Source organism: Lagenorhynchus albirostris, chromosome 2, assembly GCF_949774975.1.
Source record: "Lagenorhynchus albirostris chromosome 2, mLagAlb1.1, whole genome shotgun sequence".
NCBI classification, from domain to species: domain Eukaryota; kingdom Metazoa; phylum Chordata; class Mammalia; order Artiodactyla; family Delphinidae; genus Lagenorhynchus; species Lagenorhynchus albirostris.
The window spans coordinates 151,556,721-151,576,520 of record NC_083096.1 but is presented as its reverse complement, the minus strand read 5'-3'; the positions used below and the strand labels follow the sequence as shown (position 1 = coordinate 151,576,520).

General features: G+C 51.6%; 1 protein-coding gene and 1 pseudogene across 3 annotated transcripts; one reads left to right on the top strand and one right to left on the bottom strand.

The window, feature by feature from the left end:
* Positions 1-214: 214 nt before the first annotated feature.
* Positions 215-19,642, bottom strand: P3H1 (prolyl 3-hydroxylase 1). 3 transcript variants are annotated; one of them, XM_060140341.1, is made up of 15 exons: positions 19,125-19,642; positions 13,991-14,143; positions 12,455-12,644; positions 12,110-12,241; positions 11,124-11,263; positions 6,509-6,598; positions 6,151-6,203; positions 5,849-5,970; positions 4,040-4,167; positions 3,778-3,873; positions 3,196-3,346; positions 1,949-2,066; positions 1,492-1,567; positions 1,103-1,243; positions 215-688 (listed from the first exon to the last, which is right to left on the bottom strand). In XM_060140341.1, exons 1-15 carry the CDS (start codon positions 19,587-19,589, stop codon positions 533-535), a joined length of 2,211 nt encoding a protein of 736 aa, XP_059996324.1. In that variant the 5' UTR covers positions 19,590-19,642; the 3' UTR covers positions 215-532. The 3 variants fall into 3 exon arrangements, 2 of the variants coding, with proteins under 2 accessions (XP_059996324.1, XP_059996325.1); XM_060140342.1 differs by lacking the exon at positions 215-688 and having other exon boundaries at positions 1,492-1,544; XR_009538967.1 differs by lacking the exons at positions 215-688; positions 1,103-1,243; positions 1,492-1,567 and having other exon boundaries at positions 2,752-3,346.
* On the top strand, positions 14,803-15,489 carry LOC132516468 (mitochondrial intermembrane space import and assembly protein 40-like; annotated as a pseudogene).
* Positions 19,643-19,800: the final 158 nt, after the last annotated feature.

Sequence of the window (19,800 nt, the reverse complement as noted above, 5' to 3'; positions counted from 1 at the left end):
CTCCGGACGCGCAGGCTCAGCGGCCATGGCTCATGGGCCCAGCCGCTCCGCGGCGTGTGGGATCTTCCCGGACCGGGGCACGAACCCGCGTCCCCTGCATCGGCAGGCGGACTCTCAACCACTGCGCCACCAGGGAAGCCCCTCCAGAGCAATGTTTATCAAGTGAGACCTCTGGGGCCAACGGGCGTATTTCCACTCTGAACAAACCACCGAGTAAAAAACCACGAATCATTTATTCTTTGGTGGTCTACACAGGCACTTAAATACTGTATTGCTGTCACGTGGCTGCCTGTGCAGGCCCCCGGAGTGGCTCTGGGCCTGCGTCCTGAGCCCTTGGTCAGGCCCAGGGGGAGAGGGCCGTCCTGCTATGTCCACTCCAAAAGCAGTAGCACCATGTGGACGGCTATGAGCAGAGTCCCCTCAGCTGGGGGGCAGACCTAAGTTCCCCACCGCTCCTCACCCGAGGCTGGCCAGTCCAGGGTGCAGGACAGAGTTCCTCACGTGCGTCTGATCACCGTCCACATGTGAGCTGTCAGAGCTCATCCTTGTGCCCTGACTCACTGCTGGAGACAGACCCCTGTACGGGCTTGGGGGGCCCCTCCTGGGCTTCTTGGGGCTGTTCATGGGGGAGGTCCGTCTCTTCTGGGCTAAAGAGCATCTTCACCAGGTCATCCGCCTGCACCCTGTCCTGCAAGGACAAACCCCTGGCTGTTCAGAGAGGCCTCTGGACCAGGCACTCAACATCTCTCAGGTGCTACTTCCTGGAGAACAAGAAGGCTCTTCTCCAGTGGCCTCCGAGCTCATCCTAATCCCAGCAGGTCCTACTCCTTGGGCAGAGGCAGCAGAGGTGGTACCCAGCGAGGGACCAAGAACCAGGATCACTCCCCATATTGTCCCCACTGCCCCCCACCTGGAGCCCCATTCCCAAGGCAGGAAGAAGGGCCGGGGACCATGGTGACACAGTGCCGAAGCGAGGAGTCTCTCTGGACTCCCAAGCCCAGTGCTTCTCTCACGTCTAAGCATCGGCAATGGGACTGGGGAAGGTGGAAGCAGAACAAGGGCCCTGCCAGGAACAGGTCACAGCAGCGCCAACTGCTCTCACCCGCTCGCTGTGTCGAGCGTCCAAAGTGAACCACAGGGCGATGGCACAGCGCTGCCCTCTGGTGACAGCCTTCACTCCATGCGGGTTTTCTGTGCCCGAAGAGAATCCCACGGCCCTTCCGCACTGGGGCTGCACCTCTGCCTAAAGGGGACGAAGAGGGGGGTACACAGGACAGAGACCATAACCTGCCTTCAGAAGGGACATGGGGTCATTCAGGTCCAGGAGGGGATGGCTCCTCTGCCTGGCTTCCCAAAGACCAGGGCTAAAGAGAACAGGCGACTAGGCAGAGGCCTCCTGGTTTGGGGAGGGGAGTGCTGGCCACCAGGAGGGCCCCCTGCACCTTGAGTCTGTGTCTCCCCTCCCAGGGATGCGGGCGAGGGCGCACTCACCGTCACGGTCTTGGCATCTAGTTCAGTGAAAAAAAAGTTTCCTCCGTCGAAGTCTGCGTTCAGGTAAAGAATGGCACTGGGAAAGGCAGAGAGCACCTCGACACCGACTTCCTCTTCCCGCCCCTCAGACACCCACGGCTCCAGTGCCTTTATCTCCAAGTGCTCCCAACCAGCAGCAGGAGGGGGGGCCTTCTCTGAAGCCTCACGGACACGACTCCTGACCTTCCCGCCTCCCTACCCTCGCCCCTGAGAATCCACCGTGCCCTTCTCTGGGGTGCTTCTGTACCAAGTCTACCTTTCCCTGTCCTACTCTCACACTGCTCTGTAATGATTCCCGTGTTATCTGACTCCCAATCCAGAGGATCCTGGACGCTGGGAGGAGCTGGTCCCAAACACGCATGTGCTGGGGGAGGGGGCAGGGCACAGGGCCCTGGGGGCCTCAGAGCAGAGCTGGCACCTGTAGTCCCGGAAGGTGTAGGCGGGGGGCTCCTTGATGCACACGAGGGCCTCCGCGTTCAGGATGCAGTTGTCCACGTGGACGGGGTGGCTACCGTCCTTCCTCTCGGCCTGTGCCTCTGCGGCCACGGAGACACACGTTAGTACTGGGGCACCTCAGGGGACGCTGCAGCTCTCCTGCTGGCATGCGAGGGCAGGGGGGTCACTGCCGACCAGCTTCCCTTCCTCTGCTTGGATCCACGCTCTCCAAGTCTTTAGACACAGAGCAGCAGGCCTAACCTTAAACCCTTAACCTCGGTGAGTAAAAACACGGCCTCACCCAGCCCTTCACCGCCTGCCGACTCTTGCTGGCTTCCTGGCTCCCCGCTGCCCAGGCCCCTGGGCCCCCACCTGGAGGACGGGACACACACAGTTGCGAGTCGGGCACATTCCTTGGGTGTGCCCAGATCTTGATAGAATTCCAAACTTTCTGAGGGAGAGTGAAGCCCTCTAATCTCTGCTGCCCATCAGGGTCATATTGGCACCAGGGGCCGCTGAAGGCTCTGGCATGACAGACCCGGCTGTGGGTCACGTGTGGTTCCTGGACACTGGCCGTGCCTCACCCCTCCTAGGGAATGCAAAAGGGAACGTGACAGAGGGAGAGTGAACGATGAACAACCTCCAGCCTGCCCTAACTTGTAAAATAAGTAGTTCTCTCAGAAATTTGGTATTTAACAATTAGTGACAGAGAACTTGCAACGCAGATCATGATTCACCTAAGGACACCTGTATGCCTAGTACCAGCGTTGAGAACCACTGACTTACAGGATGCAAAATACTGTTGAATGCAGCGCTCCGTAATTTGGCTTCTGAGGACCTCACCAGTCTTACGTGGCTGCCCCCCATCCCCCCTTGACCTTACGCTCCAGAAGTGGCCACTTTCTTAGTCCCCCAGCTGCCGGCTGCTCGATGCCTCCACTCCTCTGCTCGTGCTGCTGCCTCCGGCTCCAACGTCCTCCCGCTGCCCCGTCTACTCCACAACTCCTATTCATCCTGCGCAGCTCTCATCACCTCCTCTGGGAAGCCCTCCCGACTCCCTGGGGAGACTGACTCGAACTTCCTCTGCTGCACTCATCGCAGTGGTTTACGTTGGTTCCCCAGCAGGATGAAAGGGACCATATCCTGCTCTTCTCCGCGTCCTCTGCATCCAGCTGGTGCCGGGGTGGGCAGTGTGTGCTGCACGGGGGCTGCGGGTTGAGGGAGGCCCACCTTCGATCGCGGTGCGGCACACCAGGTGGGAGTAGGAGAAGTAGAGGGGGCTGTCCAGGTGGAAGTAGGATGCCATGACACGCCGCACCTTCTCCGTCACGTTGTAGTACAGGTGAGCGCTCTGCAGAGGAACCTTCCCTTCCTGTCCCAGCTGCCGAGGAGACCAGTAGTCAGCTACGCTGCACGCTCCTCCGCGGGCCAACAGAGACCATGGGGCGCCAGGCCCCGCTCCTCGTGCCCGCCAAGGACCAGTCCCTCTGCTTCCCATACACGACTCTCTGCCACCGCCCCCTCCCCTCGCCTTCACATTTCTCTTTATGAGTAACCTGCTTAGAAGTACAGGGGTTCTTCAGAAAGCGCTCTAAAGCTTGGGTATCAGTCTTGCTTGCCTGCCTCATCATTACACTAATAGCCACGGTTCAGAAGTCAAGCTCACCCAGCATGGTTTATCCTGCCTCCGTGGCAGCTGGAACGCTGACAGGCGGACATTTTACCTTTCCTACCACCATCTCCAACTCCTCCCCAGAGCCTGCGCGTCCCCCTCCCCCTTCTCCACACTCTAGAACAGAGTACTGACCCTACCTTGAGGGCCTTGAAGACAGTGACGCCATAGAACTTTTCACTGGGAGTGTGCGGGGAGGTCTGACCCCGGTAGCCATCTCCTAAAGTTGCTGCTGCCTACGAGGCCCCAAAAACAGGTGGAGTTAGCCAGGCAGCTGAGGGCCCAAGAAGAGGTGGTCGACTGCCCGCAGCAAGGGGCAGGCAATCGTTCAGCACCTAAAAGGCACCTAGCCGGGGGAGGCTGGGCCCTTAGGGAGATGGCATGGTCACCGGGTTCCCTCACATTGGTCAGTCTCTGCAGCTCCCGGCACTCATCCTCAGAGATTACACCATCCATCACCACCCGCTGGGAACCGTTCAAGACTTTGGAGGTCATGGTGAGTCTGATACCGTCATAAAGCAGGGGGCCACCTGCAAAGCAATAACACCGGCTAAATCCAGCAGCAGTTCTGTCCAGACACTCTCCATCAGATATTGCCTTGCTGTAAGGAAGAGAAATTCCAGGTGTTTCCTGTTCACCAGAGAAACCTCCCGTTTGGTCGCTTCCAAAGGTAGGGTGGTCCAGAGGATGGAACTTAGAGCTGAAGGGCAGGAGATCCAAGTCCTGGTCCACAGCTGTTGACTCCTGGGCTTTCACGCATTGTTGAGGAAACATCATAAAGACATTCCTAAAACATGAGTTCAGGACCAGAAAGAACTGGGTTTGACTCCTGGACCCTCCACTTACTAGCTGTGTGACCTTGGCAAGTTACTTAACTTCCCTGAGCCTTATCTCATCTGTAAAACAGCATCTACCTCGTAAGTTCGATGTAAAGAACGGTAAGACAACTTAAAAGTTTAGCACGATACTTGGCACCTAGTAAATGCTTAAAAGTTTAGCTACCATCATATCATCATCTATTTAAAATGAGGATCTTACAATCTGCCCAACCCACTTCCCAGGCGATTATGAGAATCAAGAGAAATAACAGGGTGAAAGCTCTCTGAAAACAAAGGAATGCTGGACAAATTCTTTAACATGCTAATCTCATTAAATTAAGTACTTGTTAATTGAAGCAACTGTAGAGTAAAGGCCAGCCTTTCTCTCTTCTATTTCTCCTGGTGTCTCCCTGTGCTGGGGACATACCACAGACCCAATTCCGCTCCATCTGTTATTTACTGAGGCCTCAGCGTGTGCCAAGCACTGTGCTAGAAAAGGCAAGGGATTAACACCTGAAGACAGCACCTGTTCCAACAGTTACACAAATGACCAACACAAGGCAGACCTTGTGAAAGTACAAAGTGCCTTGGAAGTTCAACAGAAACGGGGATGGGGATCCCAACTGGCCTGGAGTTTAAGAAAGGCTCTGTAGGGTGGATCTGAGACGCCTCACGGGGAGAGATGATGGGAAGTGTATAGGAGGAGGCATAGGCCTGAACAAAGACTTGTGAGCAGAGAGAGGCCCAAGGACGAAGAGAAGGTATAAATGGGGAATGGTAGAACATACGGTGACAGGCGCAGGCAGGGAGGACGGCATCAGAGTCCCTGTGTTTGGAAGACTGGTCTAGCCCCCAGGTGGGAAGGGGCGAGGACAGATTGGAGGAGGAAAGATGAGTGCAGAGAGGAGGGGCTGGGGGCCTGATGCACGCCTGAGGCCATGGGACAAGAAAAGGGTTGGGGAGAGAGAAAGAGAGCAGAGTCCTAATTGGCAGGACCCCCCCAGAGGATTGGAGGGGATGGGCAAGGGGGGACCAGAGGAGACCTGAAGATTTTGAGGCTTGGTAACAGGACAAACGATGGCAGCTGGGAGAAAACAGTTTGGGGGTAAGGAGAGAGGACAAGTTTTCTCCTATAAATACTTACTGAAGCAAACTAAACTAGTGTCACTGGGACTCAGGAGCCTTACTTCTTAACCAAAGGCCAGTTCTCAGTGCTCTGTGCAGGTGGAAGCCCCGTGGGTGAGGGAAGAAGGGCCACGGCGGGGGTGAGCCCTGACCCGTGCCAGCCCGCATCCTGAGGCTGCTCTCTAAGGGGAGCTGCCCAGCTGACATGGGGACCCCCAGCCTTGCTGCCTCCATGACAGCCGAGGTGGCCCCACGCTCGTCCTCTCACCTTCCTGGGTCAGCCTGTTCACGTCCAGCGACTCCTTGGTCTTCTCTTCCACGAGGGTCTCAATCTCCTTCATAAGGTTTCCGATCTCCTGGGAGATGCGGGCGGCTGTTTCCCGTTCTGACCTGTGAGCACAGCCAGTCTGAGGGCTGTATTCCAGGGCCAGCCCAGGCTCCCACCCCAGCTTCCCAGACTGGACCTGCCCACCCCTTGCCAGGAGTTCACATCTGCCTCTGCCTGGGCTCAGGAAGCCTCAAGTGCTTCATCACACCGATCCAATCATGCAGTTTCTTCAAGGCCCTCACTTCTGTTTCTCTTGCAGTCTCTTGGGAATCACCTCTTCTGGAGTCCATGAATCCTAAAAGCAGAGTAGGAAAAAATGAACAGTGTCGGGTGACCTGCTGAATCTTCCAGGTCTCGATGCACATACTAGGGCCTACAGGGAATCCACCTTCTCACCGGCCTCCTTTCAGGAGATAAAGTGAGAGGTCTCTGGAACTGAGTCACCTACACCTGGCTGCCCAGAATTCCCCGTCTCTCGTCCACGCAGATCTCCTGTTTGGCTCAACCCCGCAACGGCCCTCTCCCCAGAGGCACACGGTGTACAGCTCAGCCCATCCCTTGCATCCCCGCCCCACTCCGGCTCCCTGCACCCTGGCTCACCGGGTCAACAAAGGGAATTCCAAAAACGTCATAAGCGAAGAAGAGCAGTTCTTTCTCCAGCAGGCTTCGCTGGTGGTACTCCTGGGCACTCTGAGGAAACGCAGTGGGAGGGACGCCCTGGTACTCAGCCCTGCCGCCGACTCTAGCCCACACTCCCCACCCCTACGTGCCACACTGTTGCCCCCCGTGCGACCCAAGGCTTCCTCTCCCACTATCACTAGTGTGTGCGTCCCCCCGTGTGGGACAAAAGTCTCACGTCTGTGCTCAAGGGTTCCTCTTGCCTGACACAAGCAGCCCCTCTGAGGGTGGCATAGCCAGGCTTCCCTTATAGGGAAACAGCCCCCTTTCCTTCCCCTGCCGTTAATCTCTGAGGCAGAAAACCTGAGGATTCTCAGGAAATACTCTTTAAGGAAGGAAAATTACTCCTTCTTGACTTCCACGGGAGTTCAACACACAGGGGAAGAAAAACCTAGGTGTCAGGTGACTCCTGCGTTATTCATTTAATCTTTACAGCCACCTTGGAGGTTGATGAGATTATCCTCATTTTACAGACAAAGACACTGAGGTACAGAGGGGATATGCGACTTGTTTGAGGTGACACTATAGGAGATGGTAGAGCAGGGACCTACATCCAAGCCTGGGTCTCTCCAATCCTAAAGCCCACGTGCTTTTTCCTATGCCATCTGCCTCCCCTCAGACTTGGAGTGGACTGTATCCCTCCCGGGAGTTGGGCCAGTGCAGAAGCAGCTGGGTCCAGCATCCGGCCATTCCCACACGTGCTCAGTGGTAGGGCTAACCCAGGGCAGGGAAACTAAGTACCTTCTGGGGTCACATCTTTCCCTAGGTGCCCTGCTAGTCTCCCAGCAGCAGAAGAAGGAAGGAAAAGAAAAAGAAGACATCATCAGTTGAAATAAAAGATGAGGGCAATAAGGAAAACTTCAAAGGCGTCAATGAGGCCTATATCACCTCTTGTATTTACCCAAGAGGAAGATGGAAATTTTCTCCTAAGGAGTTTAAACAACTGGCCTCCCTCACCTAGTACTGGACACCAAGCTAGGCATGTGTCATCTCCTTTCACCCTCTCCAGCTGCTCTATGAGCCTGCCAGGGAGCAAGTCCCACTTCTACCATCTACTCATTCAACACTGACGTACTGAGTATCAGCTATGTGTCAGAACTGTGCCGGCACTGGAATAAAGCAGGGAAACAGAGATTCCGGTCACCATGGGCAGCCATAGGCTGCTACGCAAGTTAACTCATTTCCTGGAGCCTAAATGTCCTCATCTCGAAAATGGCAAGAATAGCGCCCACCTCACGGGGTGCCTGTGATGATTAAATGCGATGATGGGTATAAACCACCTAGCTCAGTGCTTGGCCTGGGACAGGGCTCAACAGATGTTAGTTACCTTCTTTCCAGAAGGGCAGTTCTAGTTAGAAATGGTAGACTGACCACTTATTTTCCCTTTCTGCCCCAGACTCACTAATAGGACTATCAAGGGTCAGGGGGAGGGATCTTAACCAAGCAAAGAGACTAGGAGACGCGCCATCTCAAATCCAGACGGTCACCATCTAGCGGCCCAAGAGGACAACGACAAGGTAACCAGTCTCCATATGGGAGGGGGTGGCAAGAGGAGGGTTATTAGAGACTCTCAGGATTGCGGATCCAAGAAGGAAGAGCCTTGGTTTTCTTTTTTTTTTTTTTTTGCGGTACGCGGGCCTCTCACTGTTGTGTCCTCTCCCGTTGCGAAGCACAGGCTCCGGACGCGCAGGCTCAGCGGCCATGGCTCACGGGCCCAGCCGCTCCGCGGCATGTGGGATCTTCCCCGGACCGGGGCACGAACCCGTGTCCCCTGCATCGGCAGGCGGACTCTCAACCACTGTGCCACCAGGGAAGCCCGAGCCTTGGTTTTTAACTTCAGGGTAGGTTGATGACCTCACCTCACTGGGTTGTTATGAGAATCAAACGAAAGAAAAGCTATGAAAAATTTTTGTAAACTATAAAATGCCACGCACATTTGAAGGGTGCTTATTTTCCACAGTAAGCGCCACACAACCAGAATGGGAGGTCTGTTACTGCCGCATCATCCACCTGCTTCTCCCAGTGAACAGAGGAAAAATGAGCCACCCTGGGCTGGAGGGCGGGCAGGGCAGGAGGCTGTGAGGGCGGAATCCTGCCACCTGCGTGCCCCGCGGCCAGCGCCGTGCACGTGTCTCCCAGGCTGGGAATGTGGTGCCTAATTAGACCCTGAGAGGAGGGAGGCATGAACCCCTGGCCCACCGCCAGTCCCACCTCTCCCCTCCTCCCGCCCCCCACCTCACTCAGGCCTCGGTGGCTCTCTCTGCACCGTGACGGCCTCCGGCACCTCCCATTCTGAGCCCTGCCCCATCACATCACATCAGGCTGCTTAAAACCCTCTGACGGCTCACCACTGCCTGCCTCACACAGTAGGGTCCAAGGTCCTGGAGAGGCACTCAAGACCCCTCAAAAATCTGACCCTCCCGGGCCTCATTGCCTGCAACTCCCCAGCACCATCTTCCGTTCACATGGGACTGTTGTCCAGGTGGTTTGCATATGCTGCTCTCCATCTAAAAGGCCCTTCTCTGACTCGTTCACCTACTGAAGGCTTTTAAAACCAATTGTCAACACCACTGCCTCTTGTGAAGCCTTCCCGGACCCGCCAGTTGCTTACTTTTCCTCCGTGCTCCCACTCTAGCTCGCGGACCCCTCTACTATGATATTCACCACAGCATTTTACAGATCTCGGATTGTACACCTTTCCAAGGCGGTTTTAGATGGCTTTCAAAAAGACATGAAAGTAGTACAAATGTAGCTAAAAGAAACCCCCGGAGTATCGAGAGACATACATAGAAATGTTCAGTCCTCCCCCACCTAGCCCCTGACCCACAGGCCCATGCCTGGGGGTAGGGGGGTTAATCCTGATGAACAGTTTCTTACCAATCTGTGCAGAAAGTTAAAAAACTTCAAAATATATATGTACTACCAAAAAATGTAAATAGAATACCACTACAGTTCTATGTCTTCTTTTTCTTTACCGAAAATTACATCATGGAGACAATTTCATATTGGTGCGTAGCAATCCACTCAAGCAACATAATGGTTATCTTGTATGTCATTGAATGAACGTGCCAATTTTATTTAACCAGTTCCCCAAATTGATAGCATTGAGCTTGTTTCCAGTTTTTTGCTTTTAGCGGCGGACTTCTGATGCACATCTGTGCACGTTTACCTTTGCACGCTTGTGTAGTACAGCCAAGGGTGAATCCCCGGCAGTCAGATCTCTAGGTACATGAACAGTACAGTTTGCAGCCCTACCAACAGCCCAGGGGTGTGCCTGCTTTCTCACCCCCTACATGTGTCCAATAGACTTGTTGCATACACAACTGAGGGGCCTCTAGAGTCACTGTAGCTATCTAACTTTTTTTTTTTCTTTGACAAAAGGAAAAACTGATCCAAAGTTACAGCTATTTTTACAGACTGTAAGATTGGGTTTTGGAGAGGCCAGCAGGACACAAGTGATTGAGGGCCACAGTGACAAGCCACCCCATCTCAGGAGGTGGCTGAAGTTAGAGGTAAGAAAACCCGCCACCTGCTACTTATGTACATCAGCAAGACCCCTGTGATGCTACCTGTCCACACAACACTTTGTACAGCACCTGTCGGCTCACTATCTCATTTGACCCTCACACTTGTCCTGTGTTGAAGACAGAGCAAGAATCATAATCCTATTTTACAGAAGGAGAAAATGAGACTCAGAAGGGCAGTGCAGCATGACTAAGATTCCACATGATGTGTCAAAAATCACATGGCTAGTAAGTAGAAGAGCCAGGACTTGAGTCCAGATTAGTGACTTCAAATCCACCTCATTGTTCTGGGCTCAAGAAGGAGAGGATCTAGGGCCTGTGCAAGGCATATGTACAAATATCAAGGTTCGCAGTATTGAACTTCATTAAGTTAAAAACAGAGAACTTTTCATGTTTTTAATACAAAAATGATACCCATTCACTGCAGGGAATTTAGAAAATATAAAGGAGCAAAACACAAAAATCACCCGTAATTCCAGAGATAGCCATTGTGAAGTGAACAGCACAAAGTGCAGTCCCCCCGGCACTGCAGGCGTGGGCCGCTTCCATTTCAGTGCCTTTCGTTTTAGTCTTTCTATTACATAGATTTTTCTCCTTGTTTGGGAGTGAGATGGGTATTATGCTGAAACAGGGAGAGACAGAACAATGGCAGAAAGAAGCGGGGGCAGGGAAGAAAACCGAGGCAGAAAAGAGGTGAGTGAAAACAAAATTTAGCATGAAGTAGAAAATGATATATCTTGACCAGTGGAGGTGCTGAGAAAGGGAAAGAACATGGCTGCTTTGCAGTTCTGCTTTTCCCTGCCGACTCGGAGCACAGACTTCAGGGCCCAGATTGTGCTAATTAAGGTACTGGCTTATTCCCCGCTTTCTTTCTTATTCCCCGTTCCCCACCCAGGCAACCTGCCCCCACCCCTCACTGCCCGAGCAGCCCCGGCTCCTCCTCCTCTACCCCACTCTCTGCTTTCTGGTCTGGGTTCAGCTGGCAGCCACCCAAAGTAATGCAAGTCTCTCACCTCACGGGGGCCGATGGATCTGGCTTGCTCTTCTCCAAGCATGGCTGTGTAGTAGGCCAGATTCTGGCTCATCACCTCATCATTGGGGAAGAAGAGGAGATAGGTCTTGGCACATTCAATGGCCTGTGTGTAATTCCCAACTGCAAAGGGGAAAAAAATGGCTGAGAAGAAAGCATCGAATCCTGGGTACCGTGAACCGCCCAGTGTTCAGTCTCAGCACAGCTCGAGGCAATGATGACATGGCAAGGTGGCACCAGCTACATAACACGACTGCCTGATTTGCGGGAGAAGTTGCAGAATAAATGATAGAATATACGATTGATTTTTAAGGTGCTCAGTGCCTGCAAGTAATTCAAACATTGGCCCTAATATTCCCAATCAGTAGACCAATTTCAGGAATATTCCCCTGTCTTCCTACCTTTTCTTCCCTATGGATTTTCAGAAGAGAAGGGAAGATTACAATAGCAGATTGTCTCTTTCGCAGAGTTCTTGCTGATATGTGCTGGTCTCCTCAACCATAAAAGTGTATATTCTTGAATACGCTGTGATGCTTAGCACACAGTGGGGACTCAGTAAAGACCCGCCGACTTGTTGCTTTTCTGGATACTGACAGCCCCCTCACCCCACCCCAGAGCATCAGTGCTACATGAGGGAGAATGGCGGGGAAATGCCCTGTGAGCTGGTTTAAATGGAAGCACACCCTTGCCTTTACTATAACTTAACTCAGGTGCAAAATGAGATTATAAATGTTATAGAGGGGACCAGAGGGTGAGGCCCTAGAGTCTCCCTCCCCCAGCTTCTCAGGCTGCTGGGACTGCTTCTTGGAAGGTGGCTTGTAACAGGGTATTCAGGGATCACCTGGCATGGTGCCTGCCAGAGCCCAAGAGAGAAACCAAACAGCCTGAAGAAGCACAGTGGCCATAATCCCTGCCTTCCTTGCTTTTGGCTTAGTGAAAAGCAGCTGAGAAAGAGAAGGGAGGCCTTACTGTTGTAGTAGGCAAACTGCAGATAATTATAATGCGATGGGAGGAAGTCTTCAAAGGGCTTCTCTCGACTTGGGTGGGAAGCAAGCTCGGTGACACAGTTCTGCTTACAGCTGAGGACCTGGATGTAATGGTCTGAAAGGAATCGAGGAGAGGGAAGAACCATAAGGTCAATTTCCAGGATTCAAGTGCTGCTTAAGATGAACAAATTCAAGTGGAAGCGATTTTCAGTCAGATTCCCGGATTTAAGAGATTCAGGAATGAGGCTGAAGATGCTGTGTCTGCAGAATCACGTTGCTGCCCTCAGAACCCAGAGGCCTGGCCGAGGGCTGGGTTTGGGGCCCGCACCTGTGATGGCCTGGAAGAGGTCGGCGTTGTATTCCAGGTAGTTGTACCCGTCGTAGTCGTAGGGCCCTTCACAGAGGGCACGGCACTCCTCGTCTGCCGCGAAGTACTCCCGTAGCGCCGTCTCCAGGTGGGGCACGGCTTCCTGCAGCTGCTCCTCGGAGTAGAGGCGCACTCCCAGCCGAAACTCATGCTACTGGGAGGAAGGGGTACTCAGATGCAGGGCAGACTGCAGACAGCCCTCCCTCCTTGCCCACGGCCACCTCCACGGGCATCCCCGTAGCCCTCTCAGGTTACGGATGGAAAGGGTGGCTGCTACACAAAGAAAGCCTGCTGGAAATGGTCTTTACTTAGTCAGTCTTTACATCTGACTTTCTTTTGAAATTTGAAAACATTTAACTCAATCTACTTGAAAGATATATGGGAATTCACTGTCATTTTCTTGCACTTCTTTTGTGGGGCTGCAAGTTTTCAAAATAAAAATTTAATAAAAGAAATTTTAACTCTTAGCTATCAGAATGTGGTTTGAGGTGATGAAAGCAATCTTTCTAGCAGTAAGGACGGATTTGGGCTGCTGCAGCTGATTACAGACTTTGCTTCTGCTCTCTGTGGGACATGGCTCCCTTCTTGCGGACAATAACCATTTTCATTTGTCACAGAATCACTAAAAAAGAAAAAAAAAGAAAAAAATCCAAACTGTGTAGAGTTGTATAATGTACTAGATGTACACAGTTTACTTTTAAAAGTCATTTTGATGTTGTTTCTAATATGCCTATTTCTAAACTACAACATATGCCCTTTATGAAAATGCTATATCGGGACTTCCCTGGTGGTCCAGTGGCTAAGGCTCTGTGCTCCCAATGCAGGGGGCCCAGGTTCAATCCCTGGTCAGGGAACTAGATCCCACCTGTGGCAACTAAAGATCCCGTGTGCTGCAACAAAGATTCCCCGCAGGTCACAACTAAGACCCGGCGCAGCCAAATAAATATATACTTTTAAAAAATGCTATGTCATCATAGACAATACCTCTTATGGGACACAGACTTTTCCTGCTAAATAAATAGAATAAGAACATTGAGGAATACTGTACCACTCACTGTAGTGAAAAGCAAAAACCTACATAACCAAAAAAATTTGACAAGTAAATGAATACGATGTGTGCATAAGAAGGATTGTCATGCAGCCGCTAAAAATTGTGTTTTCAAAGAAAATTTGAAGACATGAGAAAAGACGCATCAGCATCATATGTCAGTTCAAAAGGGATGATGAAAAATACATACACAATATGACGCCAAATTAGGTTTAAAAATTAGAAATACTGAAGACTTAAAAAATAGGCCAAAATATCAACTACTGGTTTTCTGAAGGTGGCACTATTATAGATGATTACTTTCTGTTTTTTGCGTATTTGCATTTTTCTAATGTTGTACAATGAACATACATTACTTCTGTAATCAGAAAGCAACCCTAGTGAATGTCACTATAAACAGAAAGAGCGAGAGAAGGGGATAGCGTTTTTTGTTTGTTTTTTGTTTTCACCATGTGGGGTTTGGCCTCAAGATCCTTGAAGTCGGCTTCCTTCACCCCAGACATGGTTTGGTAATAGTCCAGGTTCTGACGCATCTCCATGTGCTCAGGATTGCCCACGAAGAAGGTATGAGCTGCTGCTACGGCTTTCTCCAACTTGTTTATCTAAGGGTGAAGAACAAGAACATGGTTGTCACATCCAAACCTTGATGGTTTGTGTCCAAATGTGCAGTTCACAGTAAACAGGAAATCCCCGCCTTCCTGAGCCTTCCACTCAGTGTGCCTCAGCCCCTGCCAAGCCCAGAAAACACACCTATTGCAGGAACTACATACCAGAGATTAGAAGCAGGGGGCCCTGGGCAGGTTTTCAGCTATTTCCCAAATCAGCATTAGAGATTCCTCAAATTACAGGAGGCAATGCTTCAGAAGTGTAAACATTCTATTCTAAAACAAAGGTGGTATTGTAGGGGGAATGCTATGGAAGACTGACTGCCTAAATAATATACTCTTGAGCTTTGGATGAGGCGACTAAGCTGAAGAAAGTCTAAGGAGTCAAGGGTTAAGGGGTAGGGGAGAAACAGCAGTTAACAATTAGACCATGCCAAAGAAGCTGCCTGGGGGGGGGAAATATATATATATGTATATTACATATATATATAAAATATAATATATATAATATATATATGTATATATAGGTATATATGTATAAAATATATATATATGTATATACATATATTTTTTTTTCCTCTGCGTACGTAATTTTGACACATTCAGGGAAAAGGTGGGTGGCTGAAAAGTCTTAAGATCCTATACAAAATCCAGACATGGCATCTTCTGACTTTTCAAAGCCCAGGGCTCATGAGGTTAAAATAAGTGGCTATACAGAAATCTGAGGGGGGAAAATGTGCTACAGGTCACAATCATGCCCATAGCAATGGACTCCAGCATATCAAAATTATACAGCTTCATATGTAGAATCCAAAATAAATCACTAGGTGGGTCTGCGCGGGTCTCCAAGCCGCCTGCCTGGCAGCGGAGAGGTCACGGCGTGAGGCCGCCGCCACAATCGCCGCGAGGTCGGAGTGCTGGGCTGCACTGTGGCCTACTGCCGGCAGGAAGGGAAGGATCGAATCATATTTGTGACCAAAGAAGACCATGAAACTCCAAGCAACACGGGGCTGGTGGCTGACGACCCCAATGATCTGTAAGAGGAGCACTGACGGATCCTGCCCAATGGAGACCTCAGCTGTAACTGCCCGTGCCTTGGGGGCATGGCCAGCGGCCTGTGTGGGGAATAGTTCAAGGCGGTCTTTTCCTGCTTCCACTGCAGCACAGAGGATGTCAAGGGGTCGGACTGTGTAGACCAGTTCCAGGCCATGCAGGAGTGCATGCAGAAGTATCCGGACCTCTATCCCCAGGAGGAGGATGAGGAGGAGAAGCCAGCAGATGGATTAGAGGAATCGGCTGCTTCTGAGGTCGCCGCGACCAAAGAACAGAAGGGGTCCAGCTAACGCCTGCTAACGCCCCAGGCCTGGGGCGCTGGGCTCCAGCCTCCTTCAGAGTGTATGAACCTCTCCAAGGAGGTGTCTCTCCCTCTGTTGTTCTGTGCGTGTAATGTACAAAATAACGTATTGTGCTGATCGGGGGCTTGGCCCCTTGACATGTACACTGAAAAATGGGTTGTGTGTATGTGTATCTCACATGAACCTAACAGCAAATGTAGCTGCCACTTCTGAATTCTCTTCTCAGATTGTCCTGAATGTTGCCACTTTGAAATAATGTGCTGAATAATCTCAGCAACCAAAAATCATTATCTGAGAGTGTCTCTTGTGAGCGAGCTGATTTATTCTGATTCATTGTATCCCTTTTAGTAGATTTTATACCCAGTTGGAAAGTGAAATAGAAACAAAACATCTTCCTTTAAAAATACTGGAGCGGGGCTTCCCTGGTGGCGCAGTGGTTGAGAGCCTGCCTGCCGATGCAGGGGACACGGGTTCGTGCCCCGGTCCGGGAAGATCCCACATGCCGCGGAGCGGCTGGGCCCGTGAGCCATGGCCGCTGAGCCTGCGCATCCGGAGCCTGTGCTCCGCAACAGGAGAGGCCACAACAGTGAGAGGGCTGCGTACTGCAAAAAAAAAAAAAAAAAAAAAAAAATGCTGGGGCAGGGCCATTCCTTGTAGAAGAGGCAGGATGATCAGCCCTTGAGTATCTGACGAAGCGCTATGCTCCATTTCTGATATATTTTGGTTTCCAGTTTGCATTGAGCTCCAGGTTTTCTACGTTTGGAAAACAGAGCTTTGGACCCTCTGAGTGACTCCCTTTGTAAGTGAAGAGAAAGGCTGTTTTTTTCTGTTCTTGTTATTCCAAAAGCCCTGGTTTGGGGTCTGTGTTCACACTGGCTCTGTCTCAGCCTGTTCAGATACGATGTTCTTGAGAGGTGGGGACCTAATCATTACCAAAGTAGCACCCGAGAGAGGAAACGGTATCAATTAAAAGGAAAACATGATTTTTACCTGAAAAAAAAAATCACTGATGATCTAATGATTAATTACATGGGTTGTGGTGTCAGACTGGTGACAAAGGTAGGTTTAATTATTCACTTGTTGGGGCTTTAGGCAAGTTAAAGTTTACTCTCTAAACTCAGTTCTCTAATCGGTTATCTGAAGATAGTACTCACTACCTCACAGGATTGCTGGGGAAGTTAAATGAGAGGATATATATCCAGCTTCTAACGCATGGTTCTGGGCACATATTAAGTGCTTAATAAATGTTAGCTCGGGCTTCCCTGGTGGCGCAGTGGTTGAGAATCTGCCTGCCAATGCAGGGGACACGGGTTCGAGCCCTGGTCTGGGAAGATCCCACATGCCGTGGAGCAACTAGGCCCTTGAGCCACAACTACTGAGCCTGCGCGTCTGGAGCCTGTGCTCTGCAACAAGAGAGGCCGCGATAGTGAGAGGCCCGCGCACCGCGATGAAGAGTGGCCCCCGCTCGCCGCAACTAGAGAAAGCCCTCGCACAGAAACAAAGACCCAACACAGCCAAATAAGTAAATAAATAAATAGCGTTCCCTTTACAAAAATAAAATAAAATAAATGTTAGCTCAATAAATGTAAATCCTAGCACATTAGTAATATGCTAAGAAAAATATTTTTTCTTTTCTGATCATCAGTACTAGTAAATGCACACTAAACAAGAAGTCAGCCCTGGCTGTGACCCCCAAATAGCTAGGTGGCCCACGGTCAACAGTTGCCATCTCTGTACCTCAGTTGCCTTAATTATAAAATTAGAAATTCTCTCAAGTCTGTCCCTTTTATGGATTGATTCTCTCTCCCATATCTTTCAGGACTGCTCTTGCCTTTCTCTGTTCTCCATCTCCACACCCCTCACCCCACCCCCCAGCCCTTCTTTACCCTCTAAGCACAAAGCACCTCATTTCTTTCTCTTATGTGGACAACTGAAGTCATCTCCTAATGGTTCACCCTGCCACCACTTTCTCCTTCTCCCAAGGCCTACGTCACATGGCTTCCAGAAGTAGCATTCTACAGCCCAGTTCTGACGATGGCTCCTTGAAGCCTGCAGAATTCTCTTCCCAGTCTGGCCCCACTCTATCGTGAATGGCCATCCTTCCTCTCCTCTAACAATATTTGAGATCAGCTTCAAATGTCACCCCTTCTTTCAAGTCTAACTTCTCTGACACAAAGCTAGATTCCTCCTCCTTTGTGTTCCCACAGTTGGATGTACATACCCTTTCAGTAGCCCTTACTACTAAAGTGACTCTTAACAGCAAAGCAAGGTAACACAAAAAAATATAAAGTGAAGCATTTTAATTACCTGTACAAGAACTGGGATGTAGTAAGTATTCAGTAAATGTCAAAGAATTTTAAAAAGTGCTGTTAAGTGACATGACCAAAGACATAGCCCAATTATTTTGGTTTCAAGTCCAGCACTCTTCTGGGAAACTAGGAGGAATGGACCAGAACTGTGTAAGCATAATGCTTGTGGAAAGGTGGAAATTTGAGGTCCCCAAGATTTTCTAAGTCTCTCTTTAGGTTGAATTGAAGGTCTGTTAAACTATAGATATAATAGATACCCGGCACAGCTCCTTCTTCCTTTTTTTTTTAAATTAATTAACTAATTAATTTTTGGCTGCGTTGGGTCTTCATTGCTGCGCACGGGCTTTCTCTAGTTGCAGCTAGCGGGGGCTACTGTTCGTTGCAGTGTGCAGGCTTCTCATTGCGGTGGCTTCTCTTGTTGCGGAGCACGGGCTCTAGGCACGCGGTCTTCAGTAGTTGTGGCATGCAGGCTCAGTAGTTGTGGTGCACGGGCTTAGTTGCTCCGCGGCATGTGGGATCTTCCCGGACCAGGGAACGAACCCATGTCCCCTGCATTGGCAGGCAGATTCTTAACCACTGCACCACCAGGGAAGTCCCTCCTTCTTCCTTTTTTCCCCAACAAAATGGGCTAATAACAGCACTTACTTTACAGGATATTGCCAGAATCTGGGCAAATGAATTAATAAACGTAAAGTACTTAATAGTGCCTGAAAGTATGTGTTGGCTCTCATTATCATCATAAATCAGAAGCACTCCAAATCTATGTATACACTTGGACTTAAGGCACTCTGGAATTCCTAAAAGTACTCATTTTCTTTGGAAACCTGACGACCAGCCAGAGGGTCCCTTACAGGGAGGGGCCAGACAGCCTCTACTGGCGACGTGGCAACCTCATGTCCTGAAAGAAAGCTGTTGCACTCGGGCAGCAGGAAAAGCATCACTGAAGAGCGAACCGGAAGGAAGATACTGTAGAAAGGTCTTAGCTTCTCACTCGGTAACTTACAACAAAATTAGGATCAGAGACCCAAGCTGTCGCTGTAGTTCCCTCTAAGAGGCCTCTCGGGGAACACAAGACCAAGTTTTGCTTGGTCTGTGCCTTAACCCCGGCTGGATCTTTGGGGTCACCATCTGCCTATGCGAACCGGAGAGCCTGGTCTCCCGGCAGGGTCTCTGCTCTCCCTGGATCCGGGAAGAGCTCCCTGGCCAAGACGCCACTTTCCCTCTCCGCGAGCACTTCCCTGGCCCCCCAAGTTCCCCCGGGGCAACCACACCCAGAAGGACCCCGGCCGCCCCGGGGCCCAGGCAGATCTGCACCTTGAAGTAGGCGACCTGTAGGTAGTTGTATGGGCTCCGCTTGCTGAACTCCAATTCCAGCTCCTCGCTGAGCGAGTGGGCGGCCGACGGCCCGAGGCAGCGGCGCAGGCAAGCGGCGCGGCGCAGCAAGCCCCCGAAGAAGCGTAGGTCGTGCAGGGCGGCGGCGCCCGAGGCCTGCGCCAGGCTGGGGGGCGAGTCCGGGTCCAGCTCCCACGGGAGGTCGGCGGCACACCGGGTGCGGCAGCGCAGGCGAAGGGCGCGCAGGGCGGCCCGCGAACGCAACGCCCGCTCCATGCTCAGAACCACCCCGGCCCAGTCACCGCGAGCATAGGCCGCGGTCCCCTCCGCGAAGAGCAGATCAGGCGCCGTCATGTCCCATTCCACCTCGGACTCCGCCTCGGCCCGGCAGGCAGAGGTGGCGACTGCCAGCAATGTGGTCAGCAGCCTCAACGAGCGCGCCGCCATGGCCGCTCAGACCTAACGGGACCGCTGGTCACCGGCCAGGGAGGCCAGGGAAGCCCGAGTCCCACCCCCGGGAATCCCCGCCCCAGAGTGAAGCCCCGCCCCGAGTGAAGCCCCGCCTCCCAAACCCGGCAGCGCACGCCCACGAGGCTGCACCGCCTCTTTGGCCTTCCCCCAGCCTGGACCCCGCCCCCCAGCGGAACCAGGAGCGCCA

Coding starts and splice junctions, on each gene's coding strand:
- P3H1 (XM_060140341.1), bottom strand. CDS start 19,589: ATGGCGGCGCGCTCGTTGAGGCTGCTGACCACATTGCTGGCAGTCGCC. Junction 11,264..12,109: donor GCAGTTTGCCTACTACAACA/GTAAGGCCTCCC, acceptor TCCCCTTTGCAG/TTGGGAATTACACACAGGCC. Junction 6,599..11,123: donor GATCCATCGGCCCCCGTGAG/GTGAGAGACTTG, acceptor GCGTTTCCTCAG/AGTGCCCAGGAGTACCACCA.